The 14,795-nt window shown below is 40.3% G+C and overlaps 1 protein-coding gene across 1 annotated transcript in view; it reads left to right on the plus strand.

The window, feature by feature from the left end:
* Positions 1 to 14,795, plus strand: part of BANP (BTG3 associated nuclear protein) — a 115,446-nt gene that overhangs the window by 9,557 nt on the left and 91,094 nt on the right. The window contains exons 2-4 of the mRNA XM_088172120.1: positions 1,385 to 1,510; positions 2,328 to 2,422; positions 3,637 to 3,836. Of these exons, the coding sequence (XP_088028246.1) occupies positions 1,441 to 1,510; positions 2,328 to 2,422; positions 3,637 to 3,836 (365 nt within the window). The 5' untranslated portion in view covers positions 1,385 to 1,440. The remainder of the gene's footprint in view (positions 1 to 1,384; positions 1,511 to 2,327; positions 2,423 to 3,636; positions 3,837 to 14,795) is intronic.

Consider the following 14,795-nt stretch of genomic DNA (forward strand, 5'->3'; position numbering starts at 1 on the left):
ATATACAAAATTATCACAATTCCTTCAGGGGAGAAATTTGTAGCTGGAGAAATTTGAGCGGTTTCAACGCAACGCGTGCAGCATCAGCGACTCCTGTCAATAACCACATGAATTACAGCAAACCCTGTACAAATCAACTTCACAAACAAAGTTTTTTTGTTCTAATTCAGCCTTTTTTTGGAGCGGTGGCAGCGTCCCCTACAGCAGAGGGCAGGGCTGTCCCTGCTGCAGCCACGTGTGACACCGTGGAAGGATGAGTACAGCACAGCTGCTGTGTCCTGCTCAGCCTGGCTGCCCACCAGGGCTTCTCAGAAATGGCAAATTCCCCTTGCCAAAATGGCATCCACAAGCACGGAAAGACTGCCAGATTTTTAAATTTTTTTTTAATTTTTCTTTTTGGGCTCGCTGCCACATTCTGTGCTGGCCCAAAAGTCTTTCACCATGAGCAGAATTTCAAGTGACTCAGTGCTGGCAGTGCTGGTATTTTGAGTAAACAATTTGGGGATGTGGGGAGGTCTCAGAATCCTTCTCTAGGTTGTGTTGCTCTCCTAAAAATTTATCCCCTCCATTGCTGGCTTAATGGATTTCTTGGGCTCAAGTAGAAGAGGAAAATCACTGTGTAGAGTTGATTTTGATTCCATGTCAGTGTTAATGGATGAATTATCATTTCCATCAGTAAAATCTCCATTTATCTCTCCCAATTTTTTACTGCAGGTTAAAAAAGGAAAAAAAAAATCTACTGATCTCTTGGAATTCCTTGTCCAGCCCTTTGTAAAGTGGGGGAAAGTGCAGCTAGGAGAGATTGCAGTGATTTTATTTCAATTTTACAGGTTGAAGGTTTCTTTTAAAACACTAATAAATCCCCTGGACTGAGAATTCCAGGGGAGCAAGGCTGAGAAATATTTTGACTTTCAAATCAGGACCATATCCTGAAAATGGTTTCATCAGAGCTGAGCTGTAGAAACACCAGGCAAGTTCCTGAAGAAAAAAAAAAGTCAAGTTTTGCTTTAGTTGTAATAAGAAGTGAGGAAACTCCTCGTTCTCACTGAGTTTAGGAAGATTCAGAATTTGCAGTTCTTGCAAATCTGGTGTGGCTTGGAGCTTCCTGAGCTTTGTGAGTCTGAACCTGAAAATTCCTTCTCCCTTGGGAATGTGCAAGGGACAGCAAGGAAAGCTCAGCTCCTGTCCCAGCCCTGGGCCACGAGGATTTCCATTAATTAAAAAAATGCATGGAATTTTTTGGAGGTGCTGCAGGGCTGGGTGAGGTGAGCTGGATAAATCCCTGGTTATTCCTCTTACAACTGAATCCCTTTATGGAAGGAGAATAAAAAGTGCAAGGTGTTGATGCAGTGTGCAGTATTTCACAAATATGAACTTTTTGCAGGAGTGCATGCCTGGGCAGCTGCAGTGGTGCCTCAGGGGATTTGCTGCTGGTTCTGAATGATGTCAGAGCAGGATTTGGCAGATGTGGTTCAGATTGCTGTTGAGGACCTGACTCCAGATAATCCAGGTAGGAAGAGATTTACAGCAGATATTAACTGCAAAGCACTGCTGAGCTTTTCTTTAAAATACAAACCAGGTTTTTATTTCAAAAGGTGCTTTTAAAACCCATATCCCATATTTCCCATAGCTTCACTTGTGTATCTCCAAACCCTTTAGATCAGCTTATTTTATTTATTTCACTTTTCTCTTGAAGGCTTTATTGCCTGATTGTTTTTTGTAGACTAACCCCAAAAACAAAGAAATATTCCTGCAGTCTTGTTTCTCTCCATGCTTTTCCTCCTGTGGGAACTGTCCCCCAACCATTAGGAATTGTTTTGTGTGTAAGACAGTTTGTCTCATCCATTATTGAAATTCTTTGGACAGTAAGAGTGAAAAACACTTCTGAAAGCAAATATTTGGCTATCACTTGCTCAGAAATTGATTTCCTAAGTGAAGATCCATTGAAATGTTGGTCCTCTGTGGCCATTGCAAGTCAATGACTGCAAGAACAGGAATGGAAATGAGAGGCACAGGCCAAAAATCTGCTTTTCTGATAGAAAATGCAAAAGTTACTTCAGAAATGGTCCCGAGGAGTTGGAGGAGAAGCTGGGACCTGCCAGTCCTTCAAAAGTCTTTGCTCAGCTTGGTAGAGGAGCTCAAACCTGGTCCCACCACCACTGGCAGATATTTGAGAGAAACCCTGAGCAAGTGTCAAAGATTATTAAATATCATAATTAAATTTCCTTGCTTTTGTTTTCTCCACTTTACTGTGGTTTTCATTTGAGTTTTATCCTCTTGGGTTCTAAACTCTGGCAATGTTTGGTTTTTTTTTTCCCCCTTTGCAGTTGTGTTGGAGAACCATGAGGTGGCAGATGATGATGTGGAACCTGCCCTGAAACGTCAGAGGATAGAAATCAACTGCCAGGATCCCTCTATAAAGGTTATTTAATGTCCTTTCCCGGTTTTATTTCTAATGCCAATTAAGTTTAGGGAAAGTTTTTACAAGAATATAAAATAAACTGTTTATACCTTATACTGGAATTATTCTTGTAGATACTTGTGCATTTTTAGGCATACATTTAAAAATCTGGGTAATTGTTTACTTTTCCAGTGTAGAATTAGTGGCAAGAATTTCAGATGCACTATAAAATATCACCAGAATTAATTCCTCTGACCCAAACCATGAGTTTTGGGACATTTTTTGATAAAGTAAATGAAGTTGACCAAAAGAGATGAACTTGAGGATGTCTTTGTGTTACAATTTGTAGACACTTTCAGCATGTTTGAAGTTATTATTTGAAGCTACCAGCGTTCTCCTGATAGAAAATTCATATTTAATTCTAGCTCAGGAGCTCAGCAGTCCCCCTGCTGTTCTCACTGCTGGGATTTAGGGTTGGTTTTGGCCCTGGAGTGTGAGTAGCTGATGAGGATTTTAGTGCCACAGACACTGAGCTGTGGAATTGTGTGTTTTTGGGGTGATCCCAGGAGCTGGAGCTCTGTGTGAAGGAGGGGTCTGGGGTGCTCAGTGATTGCAGGGCCACAAGATGGCACAGCTGCTGTTTGCAAAGCACACCGAGTGCAGCTCTTCCCTCTAATGGCCTGTTTTCCCAGGAGAACCCAAGTGGAATATGTTTTCTTTTCAAAAAGATTGCTTAGCAAAACAGATTTTATTTATTTGCTTTTCTTGATTTGCTGTTCAGCAGGAAGCTGAAGTGAGTGGCATTAATTGTCTCCGAGATTTTTTATGTTGATACAATTTCCACTGCAATTTATCTGTTTGGGCAGGGAAAAAAAAAACAACAACTCACTAACTTCATCCAGAAGGATGCATCCAGAGATTTATAATCCTTTTGTTTTCACATGTGGACTGGAAGGCTTTGGCAAGTCATTAGAAATGATTTTGAAGTGGATGAAATCATCCTGACAAAGTGCTTAGGTGAAAATGGCTTTGGCTGGGCTGCTTTTGGCTCCCAAATCAAGATCTGGAAGAATCTGAGCCTGCTGAAACACTCCTGGATGTCATCAGGGGTGGATTTTGTCACCAGACAGGCTGCAAGTTCCTTTAGGATTGGTTCCCAGGCACGTTTATCCCGAGCTTCCTTAGGAGTGGGGATGAACTCTGAGTGTTCAATCTGGTTTCTCCTCCCTCCCCAGTCGTTCCTGTATTCCATCAACCAGACCATATGCCTGAGGCTGGACAGCATCGAGGCCAAGCTGCTGGCACTGGAGGCCACCTGCAAATCCCTGGAGGAGAAGCTGGACCTGGTGATGAACAAACAGCACAGCCCCATCCAGGTGCCCATGGTGGCTGGGTCCCCGCTGGGAGCCACCCAGACCTGCAATAAAGTCAGATGGTAAGGGCACAGCACTGCTTCCCCCCCAAAAAAACCAATCCTAAAACCCAACCCTAAAAACCCCCTAAACTCTTCCCTGTCACCCAGACCTGAAATAAAGTCCCATGGTAAGGACACAGCACTGCCTTCCCTAAAAAAACAACCCTAAAAAGCAGCCCTAAATCCAGGATTTGGGCATTTCCTCCTCTCTGCCACCCAGATCTGCAATAAAGTCCCATGGTAAGGAAACAGCACTGCCTCCCCAAAAAACCCAACCCTAAAACCCAACCCTAAAAACCCCCTAAACTCCTCTCTGTCACCCAGACCTGTAATCAAGTCTCATGGTAAGGACACAGCACTCTCCCCCAAAAAAACCAACCCTAAAAACCAACCCTAAATCCAGGATTTGGGCATTTCCTCCTCTCTGCCACCCAGACCTGCAATAAAGTCCCATGGTAAGGACACAGCACTCTCCCCCAAAAAAACCCAACCCTAAAAACCCCCTAAATCCAAGATTTGGGCATTTCCTCCTCTCTGCACAGCTGGCAAGAGGCTGCTGCTGGAGGTAGAATTCATTTATCTCCAAGGTAATTCTTGTGTTACTCAGAGGCAGATGCTGGTCCAGGGACAGTTTGCAGCTCTTCCCACATTTCATCCTGACTTAAACCAGACTCCTTGATCCATCCCCTGGAAAAGCCTCAGCAGCTCTTTCAGACAGGTTTTTGAGACTTGCTGTGCTTTTATTTATAGCTGTTTTGACTTAATGAGTTCATCATCGTTCTAATTGCTTCTCATTTTACTTCTCCTCACCAGAAGTACAATGGGGTGTGTTTTATGAGCTTGTTTGCTAAAGAATCCTGCTAGGAAAAATATCTCTGCTTATTTTGGAGTTAGAAGCTGGAGATGGAAAATCTGTTGAATAATCTAATGCACTTTGCTGAAAGAGCAGGCTTGACCTGCAGTCCCTTTGTGTCTCACTCCACTAATGTGGTTTTAAATACCTAAATCTTGATGTGTCTGTCATCTTATCATCGAGGTGATCCCAGCCAGAGAAATCTGCTTAACAAAAGACTCTTTTCTCCAACACTTCTTCCTCCTTTTCAATGTTTTTTTATAGCTAGAAGACACTTCATACTTCATACTATGTAACTACTTTTTATTCTCCATTACAAAGGTGTGCAAGCATTTAATTTTTCTTTTATGCAGGTGCTGTGTCTGCTTTTACCTCTGCTTTTGAGGGCTTCATACACTGAAAAGATTAATTATGGCTGGGTTGTGTAATAGCAGAAACAAAGTACATGGAATAAGGACTTGGATCATAGAGGAAGTAACCAGAGTTTTACACCAGGGTTTTTGCTAAATATTCTTTTCTCAGTAATTATTTCTTCAAGAATCTTTTTGAAATCTGGCTGATTTTTTTTTTTGTCGTTAATTTAAAGATCTTCAAGTTCTGGTGCATGAGCTGAACTTTTCACTGTGGTTTGTGCACAAAAGGCTTCAGAAACCTTTTCAGGAACCCATGGCCCCTGTGGGACCCCATTAATTCATGCTCAGTGAATGCTTTCCTCTGTAAGTTGTGAGTTTCTGAAAGGATTTGTCACACCCTGAGCTGCTTGGTTTGGTTTGGTTTGTTTTTAAATCTCTGCAACCATCAAAAATCTGTCCTGGCTGTTGATGGTGCTCCATCTTTTGGTTTGGGTTACAAATGTTTGCTGACAGCTGCTCAGCCAGTCTGACCATCATTTAGATAGAAGTCTTGAAGACAGCAGGAATCTGTGCCCCAAATGTTTGTTGCTGTTGGTCTGAAGTTGCACATTATCAAAGGTGTGGTGCCAGGAGAGCACTGAGGGCTTTTTGTTCTGGAGCAGACTGTGGCCTGTGGGACTCGAGAGAAAATAGGGCTGGATGTGTTTAATTTGGCACTGGGGACACTCCAGTTGCACAGAATATTTCCCTGAATTCCCTGTCTTTCATCCATAAATCCCTTTATCACTTGTTGTTTCCAATTAAAGGCTGTTCCATCCTGCCAGCTCTGTGTCCTTCCCTGTCCCCATCCATCACAGAGGGCAGAGCTTCCCATAAGTTTGGGATAGGGATTCTCAGATTCTCCAGCCTCCTCCTCATCCTCCTGCCACCAAACCCACGCTGGCTTTGCTGCTGGAACACAAAGCTGTGGTTGTTAAAGGCTGTCAGGGAAGATGGTGCTGCACTGCCAGCAGAGCAGCTCTTGGGAAAAAATGGGAATAAATGCAGTAAATACCTCAGGATCCTGACTGAGAACTGGGGGTGCTGGCCCTGATTCTGCCCCTCAGGTGAGACCTCACCTGCAGAGCTGCCCCAGCCCAGAGGAGGCTCCAGGATGGTGCCAGAGATGGAGCAGCTCTGCTGGGAGAGCTGGGATTGTCCAGGCTGGAAAAGCTCCAGGGTGATTTTATTGCAGCCTTCCAGGAGCTGCCAGAGCCAGCAAGGACGATGGAGAGAGACTGGGGACAAGGGATGGAGGGACAGGACACAGGGAATGGTTGCCAGTGCCAGAGGGCAGGGCTGGATGGGATTTTGGGCAGGAATTGTTCCCTGGCACAGATTCCCAGAGCAGCTGTGGCTGCCCCTGGATCCCTGGAAGTGTTCAGATATAAATGGAGAAATTCCAGAGGTAAATGCAGCTCAGGTATTTTCCTGGACCCATTTTTTTAATACAAATAAAATACAGACCACAAACATCTGTTCCACGTGCACTTGTGGCTAATTGATAAAAACTATAGAGATGAAAACGTTTATATTTCTGTCTTTAATGAGAGTGGGACAGTTAAATGTAGATTAATTGCACTCAATTAAGGATCCAAAATCCATGCTGGTGTCCTTGAACAGAACTGGCTGGGGGTTGAACATTGCCTTATTAATTTGGAGATTCTTCAGATGCAGTTTTGTACCAGATGGGATGTTGGAATTTGCTGTATTTTAGTAAGTGTGGATCATTAAAATGTTTGTTTTACCATTGGATTTAATCAGCAGAACAATTGAATTGAATTTGGAGAACAAGACTTGTCCACCCACTCTGCAATTTGGCAAAACCTCCTGGCTCCACATCCCCCAAATTCCTGAGCTGTGTTTCTGCTGATTGTTTCTTTGTTTACAACTGGGTTTGGGGTCAAATAATGCAAATTTGAGAGTTGAGATGATTTTAAATGAGGTTGTAAAGCAGAGAATGTGGTGTGGAATGAATTGTAGGGGGACTGTTCTAGATTTAGCAAAAATACTGGTGCTTCTGCATAAAACCTAAAAGAAAAGAAACAAACCTAAAGAAATGTAATCAAGGTATTGGTGTATAAACCCTAAAAGAGCCAGAATTCAATTTTAAAAATTTATATATATATATATCTATATATTTATTTCTTCTGTGAGTTACAAACCCCTTGGCCAACCTAATTGCATTTTTATCAGAAGGATTTTTACAGATTATAATAAACTATCCCCCTATGCTAATCCAGACTTTTAGAAGGAATAATAATTCCTCAGCCCTTATCAGTGAGCAGTGGCTGCTGAGTCTCTTCCCTGTGTTCATTGCAGTTGATATTATAACTCATTAGGGGATGTAAACCACTTTATATCCTTTTATTTCACTCCCTGATAAATAAATTAACATTGTGAACCTGCAGGATTTTTTGCTGGTTTTAACTCAATTTAAGAGCTAATTGTTCCTTCTTGCAATTGCTTCTGAAGAGCCTGAATTTGCAGGAAGATTTAAATGGATTTATTTGGAAACCAAGCATGAGTTGAGGAGCAGAGGTTTCTTTTCAAGGTGCAGGTCCATGAATTCCAAGGCTGGAAAAACATTTCCCTGGAAGCAGATTCAGCCCTGGAGACAAGTGGGGGTGAGAGGGAGTCACTCACAGAGTCAGAAATTTGGGGTCAATTCTCAAGGTTTGATTTAGAGAAGCTTTGGAGTTGCCCAGCTTTTCAGGGATTCTGTCACTCTGCAGCAACCCAGGTTTATTTATCCTTTATTTATCCTTTCCTGGAGCCTCACCCAGCAAAGCCAATGTGCAAACAGTGAATTCTGGGAGGCCTGCAATGACCACAACTGGACTTTTGTCCTTGCTTGGGATGGACCCTTTGGGATCCATAAATTCCCAACCTTTCCCTTTCTGGCAGCAGCCTCTGGAACAGGAGCAAATGTTTATTTGGAATTTCATCAATAATTGCAAACAATTCTTTTGAATATTGGAGTTTGAGGCTGAGGATTCTCCCAGGTGGAATTCTGAAGGATTGAGGAGGAAAATGGCCCAATTGTTTGGGATCTGTTCTCAGCACCTTCATTTTGGTCACACTCCCAGCTGGGGGACAGAGTCAATATTGACAATGAAAAAAATCATCATTAACACTTCATGAATTAAAAAATTCTGTTTAGAATCACAAGATGGTTTTTTTTTTTAAGAGCACAGAAGAAGTGGAAACAAAAATTTTGAGCAAAATAATTTGGTAAAGTGAGATTTCAGTGAAGGAGGTGAGAATTTAAATGGGAGTTCATCATTTTGTAGATTGGGCCACAAAATTTTTTGCATTTCCAGCCTTTTGAGGCTCCTACTCTCAGCTCTGATAAAGAGATTTTAAAGGGGTTTTCACACATCATTTGTGGATGAACACTCTGTTTTCAGGTTGAGTTTTTGTGAATAATTATGTTTGCTATGGTTTTGTACATGCAGTCAGTGCCTGTCACTGAGCAGCATTTCAGCCTGCAGGAATTGCTGTGCCTTGGAATATGTGATGAAAACCCCAAATTCCTTCTTGAGGTGTAATAGAGAAGTTTCTCTGAAAATTACAGTTCTGTCCTGCATTCAAAAATGGAGTTTATACCAAAATAAACCAAGTGAAATAAATGCAATGAAGACCAAATGAAATAAAGGCATTATTAGATTATCTGTCAGCTCCTCTTTCTTTATCCAGGGTTTTGTTGTTTCTTTGGCTGTGGAATGAAAAAAAAAAAAAATCCTCTCAAAACTTGACATCCTTAATTCCTTGGAAAACATGACAATGCTTTCCAAAAATCTCCTAATTTGTCACAAAACTTGTCAGCCTCAACCTCTTGAGATTTAATTTTATTTTCCCTTCCTGGCCACGTGGTTTTCATGGAGAAGATTTCTGTGACCTGATATTTATCAGCAACAGAAGTTGATATTGGAAATAAAGGCTGGGATTTTTATAAATTCTGAATTCCCCCAGGATCAGGAGGAGGTGACATCTTGCATTTAACAGCTCCCACAGAGGAATTTTTATGGAATTTCACATTCCATGAGTGCTGCACTTGCATCTTGGGCAGCCAAGTGCCCAGGAATTTGTTGATAAATTTGTTGATAAATTTGTTGATAAATTGGGAAGCAATTCCTGACTTTGCAGCAGGAGAGAGGGAAAGGTCATTTATGGAATGAAACCAACAATTGAACATCATCCTTTGTGTTTTGGAGAGTTCAATAATTCCCTACATGGATGGGGTAGAATTAATTTCTAAAATTTTTCAGACTGACCAAGATTTGAACTGTGGATTCCTTCTCCCCACTGCAATTTTTCCTAAGTTAATGGTCTCTGATGAAATATCATTTCTGAGAGTCCAATAATTCGAGTGAGAGCTGAGCAAGTAGCAGCTGCTGATTTAAGGCTGAGAAAAGGATGGAAAAATTGTGGTTTGGATCTTTTTAATTGTAGTGGTGCTATTTCAAATGTGCCTGTCAGGCTTAAAACACCAAACTGAACTTGGACAAAGAGGTGGTTTTGAATTCTTAAAGAGAATTTACACTGAAAAGTCAGATTTTAGGTAATAAAGCTCCTTCAAGGTTTAGACAGAGGGTTCAGATGTGTCACCAGGTTTGATATTTTACTTTTTTTGCTAGAAAATTGTACATTTCCCATTTCCCTGTTACCTTAGCTCAGGATAAATGTGAAATCCTTTAATTTGGGAAGTTTTCAGGATTCCTGTTCACTCTTAGCCACATGTGGATAAACAATTTATTTATTCCCACTCAGTGAAACACTTGCTTTGGGTCACAGACCTCAGGGAATCCTTTTAGTTCCATTTAAATCAGCATCCTTTAATTGGGAGGGGAAAAAAAAGAAGAATCCATGGGAATCAAACAGGATTTGAGTTTAGACATAGACCATTACTGGTCTAATTACTAAGAACATTTAAAATCAATTATAACATAATAAAATATGGGTTAAGCTCCTCCTTTGCCAAATCCTATGGATGAGAAGAATTCCAGGGAGAGCAGAATATTTAATTATTTAATTCCATGGCTCCATGAGCACAGGCAGCTATTCCAGGAATAAATGGAATTGTTTCAGGCCTTTGTAGGGTTCATCTTTGCTTTCTGCCTAAAGAAACAATGAAAAAATTATTGTATTTCATTAAAATGGGCAGGTTTTTACCTCGTGGATGTTGGAAAATGGGATAATGGGCAGTGAAACTCTAAAATTTTTTATGTGTGGAGCAGAGCACTGAGTTGTGAAAGCCTGTGTTACACACAATATATTTAATTTATTGAGCAGACAATAAACAGAAGGGGGCAGAAAAGCTTTATTTATTCTTTTAGGTTCCAGCCTGGCAAAATTTCAATATTTTGAATGGGAATTTGAAAATCCAGCAGTAAAAGCAGTTCCTGTAGGTTGGGGAGTTAATTCTGCCAGTGCAAGGAAATGAATGAAGAGGAGAGCAGGTAATTAATGATTAAAGGGACAAGGTTTGGAAATAAAAGGGATTTAGGTGGTGTCCCAGAATAATTTTTGTACCAATTTAGAGCAGTTTAAAATCCCAGTAATTCTATTTTTAAAAATTGCCAAAAAAAAAAAAAATCAGTCTTGCTTTTGGAAAATCAAGTAATAATTGAAATGTACAGTCACTTAAAGCCCTTGAGTTTGAAAAAGAAATAATTTCTTTATTTCAGTGGGTTTGGAGAGCCTGAGTTTTCCTTGAAGCAGGATGGAAAGGGATTCCCAAGGATGAACCAACGTGAAAAATTGGAATTGCTGCTCCTGGAGCTCTTTTCCAACCTTTGTGTCTCCATAACATCTCCCACATCTCACTGAGGTTGTTCCATTTGCTTTCCTTGGCAGCAGCTGCCACTTAACTGCTGCATTTCCACCCCTGAAACCCCTTGGAATGGTTTTCCAAACAGCATTTCCCCTTTTTTTTTTTTTTATTTTTAGGAACTGTACATTTTTGCATATCTTGAGCTCCATCTCTTTGTTCCACATCGGGGAAATCTGCTGCCAATAACTCCTGAAATTGTGTTTTTCATACCGAGGGAAGAGCAGGATTTTCTTTAAGGTGCCCTCAGGGGAATCTGGAAATTCAAGATTTAATCCCTGATTTCATTCCAAACATCTTTGGAATGGCTGGAAAATATCTGTGGTGGTGGCAAGGGCACAGAGCTGGCTGGGAACTTTGGAAAAGCAGAATTACCTGCAGGGAATTATTCCCAAACCCCTCAGAAAGAACTCAGGGATGTTTGCAGGAACCTGATCTTTTATTTATTCCTTACCTGGTGATCAGAAATCCAATTTATAAAACCTCCTCCACTCCCAAGATTTCCATGCTTCCATCAGACTTCTGCTCATATCAGAAAATCATCTCAAAGTCACTAATTGTTTAGATTCCAAATCGTTACCCCTGCATTTCCTAAACATACAGAATTTTCATTTTCATTTTCATTTTCATCAATAATTGCCCTTCCTGGAATCTGCTGAGGATCAGGGCAGCTCCTTCATTTCATTGAGCACAATCTGCACTTTGCTGCATTGCTGCTCCTTATCTTTGTCAGGAAGTGAAGGCTCAAAGAAGGGTAATAACTGGAAATTTCTTTCCCAGACTGGCTGAAAACAAGATAGCTCTTGTGTTTTTATGAGTACATTTAACTTCAAAAAGGGTGGCATTGACCTGGTGGTTATGGCATGACCCAGCCTTTTCTTGGCCATGATCAAAAGTAGAAGACTGATAATTAATTGAATTTCTAGGACTTTTCAATCCTGGTGGCCTGGATGTTTTTTCCCTATTTTTTCCCTATTTTTTCTCCATTTTTTTCTCTATTTTTTCCCTATTTTCCCCCTATTTCCCCCCTTTTTTTGCCACATTTCCCCTCTATTTTTTTCTCTATTTATTCTATTTTTTCCCTATTTTTCCATTTTTATCTATCTTTAAAGTTTCCTTCATATTTTCTTTTATTTTAAAAAATATTTTCTATTTTCCCCCTTTTTCCTATTATTTTGCCCTTTTTTGCCATTTTTTTTCTATTGTTTTTCCTTTTTTTTTCTATTTTTCCTGAATTTCTATATTCCTTAAAGGCAAAACATTCCTTGCACCCTGTGTCACCACACTTCATTTTTACAGTTTCAGCTGTGTTCAAAATGAGAGATTTTAAGATTTTGTTGTATTTTTTTTTTTATTTTTTTTTTTTTATTTTTTAAACCAAGATCTAAAATGATTTGTGTCCCCATCAAGGTGGTGGAAAATCCCTGGAGGATCAAACCTGGCTTGGGGACAGGAGGGTTTGGGGTCACCTGATGAACTCCTTGGGAATGGTGTTGTCATTTTGGAATTTGGTTCAGCTTTTCTCAGAGCACAAGAATCTCCAAGAGAGTTAAAAATTAGATTAAAATTAAATTAAAAAAAAAAAATTAATCTTAAAGCTGATAATATTTTCCTGCCTCCAGCCAACCTCCTCTGTAGGTAAAGGTGGATTTTGCAATTTGGAAAATCTCTGATTTGTACTAAGTCGAGTTGAAAATTCGATGTTGAATGTGTTTAAATTGTTTGGATAAAGCATCATTTATTTTATCTTTTATTATAAATTGTTCTCAGCCCTCCCAGCTGCTCCTGGAGTTTTTTTCCAGCCATGCCTGGTGGATTTTGTGCTGTTCCAGGATCTCATCCTGGAGCACTCTGCTCTGGGGGGAATGTTCACAACCCAAAGACAATTTAAAATCTCTTTTAAATTGAAAATTAAAAATGATGGATATCACTGCTGCTTTTTTGGCGATTTCCTGAGGCTGGACCATAAATTTGGGAATTTCAATTTGAATTTTTGGAGCTTTGTGCAGCTTGACCCTGCTTGGCCACAGCTTTGTAATTTTGGGGCACAAATGGGATGTGAGCAATGGATTCTTTGCCAGTTTGTGGGTTTGTTGCAGTGTGGCATCCCGAGTGGGTTTTCTCACTCTTTTTTGGGTAAGGATCCTTAACTCTGTGAGCAGCAGGCAAAGGAAGCAGGTGGCCATCAGGGGGAAGGAGAATTTTGACATTATCTTCCTAAATAATGATGAAAAGATGCAAAGAGGGGCTGGTGGGAGGGATGAACACGAGTGTTAGTGAAAGATAAACTCGGGAAAAAAGAAGGAAAACATCACATTGTACAACAGAATTTGTTATATTTAGATTTTCTCCCTGCTAGGGATAATCGTGATATTCCTCCACAAGTGAACTGTGCATTTAAATCTTAATTTCAACTGGGAAATACCAGAATTCAAGGGCTATTTTCCAGCAGGAATTCCAGCTCCTCTTGCCATTAATGCTTCTCCATGAAATGATCCATGGCAGTGAGGACAGAGGGAAGAACCCATCTGAAAATCTCACTCCGAGTCATTTGCAGGTTTTTAGAGAAACCCCTCGTGATCCTCATGGAGGAGAGAAATGTCAGCTCATTCTTTCTGCCCTGATTTTTTTCCCCCTCCCCCTCTCTCCAAATGGAAAGCTCAGCTGGGAAAAGGAGGACAGGATGGTCCCCTGGCATTGCCAAAATTCTTTTCTGTCCTGGCTGCACTCTGGGTGATTGGCAGATTATTGGCAATGGAAGCCCAGCCTTTAAGATGAATGATCAGATGTGACTCACACATTTTCCATATTGAAAATGACCTTTGGCAGCAATTTCCTTATGTAAAATATAGACTGGCCTCTTGTAGTTAAAAAAAAAAAATTATTAAAAATCAGAGGCTAAATATGCAATAATTAGTTGGTATGTTTATTTTTTTAGGAATATTTTCACCTGTAATTTGACAGATCATTTGGTAAACTACATTAAAAATACCAAATACCTGCAGGTTGCATGCATTTAAAAATTTTTTTTTTTTTTTTTGAAAGTGGTGTCCAAGAAGAAGCAAATTGCTGCTCCAGTCTCTCCAAGTTCCTAATGCTGTTGGGGAAAGGAATATGTGAGCACAAATGGAAAATTCTGGGGCCTGTGCAGACACTCTGGGGTTGTGAAACTCCCCCTGACCCCTGGAATATTTTCCTTCCATCTTCCCCCTGAGTACTGGCAGCACTCCAAATTTGCTTCCCTTGGGATCTGAGGGAATATCCAAAGTTTTCCTCCTCCTTTGTGTTTTCTGTGTTTTAGTGCAGGAGGAATGGTTAAAATTGTTTCATCTTCATCTTGGAGGGATGGAAGAAAGGAATTGGAATAATCCAAGGATGCACTTGGCTCTAATGAATTTTAATGGATTTTTGTCAGCTTGGCCTAATATTTTGATTTTGTGTAGAATTCCATTTTTAATTTTGGTTCTATCCAGCAGATTTCTAAATAAATCTGAATACAGGGACTAGAACATCTCACAGGGAAGCAAATTCTTTCTCAGCCTCCACAAGTGCCTGCCAGGAGGGTGCAGGAATTGGGAACTGGGCTCTGCTCCCAGGAAACAGGGGCAGGATGAGAGGGAGAGCCTCAGGCTGCTCCAAGGGAAATTCAGATTGGACATCAGGAAAAATTTCGAGCAAATCCATAAAAATGAACATTCCTGAAACAAAGCAACCCCCCCAATTCTTTATTTTATGCCAGTTTTTTAGTGCTAAGCCTTTTTTTTTTTTTTTTTTTTCAATACAAACTTAATAAGAACAAAACGCTAAGGACTTTCTAAATGTAATTTTATTGCATTTATCTCTACAGTCGAAATTAATTATTCAGAATGTTCATTAAAAAGAAGCTTTGGTAAGTGACATTT

Source organism: Sturnus vulgaris, chromosome 12 (assembly GCF_052056855.1).
Source record: "Sturnus vulgaris isolate bStuVul1 chromosome 12, bStuVul1.hap1, whole genome shotgun sequence".
Taxonomy (NCBI): Eukaryota; Metazoa; Chordata; class Aves; order Passeriformes; family Sturnidae; genus Sturnus; species Sturnus vulgaris.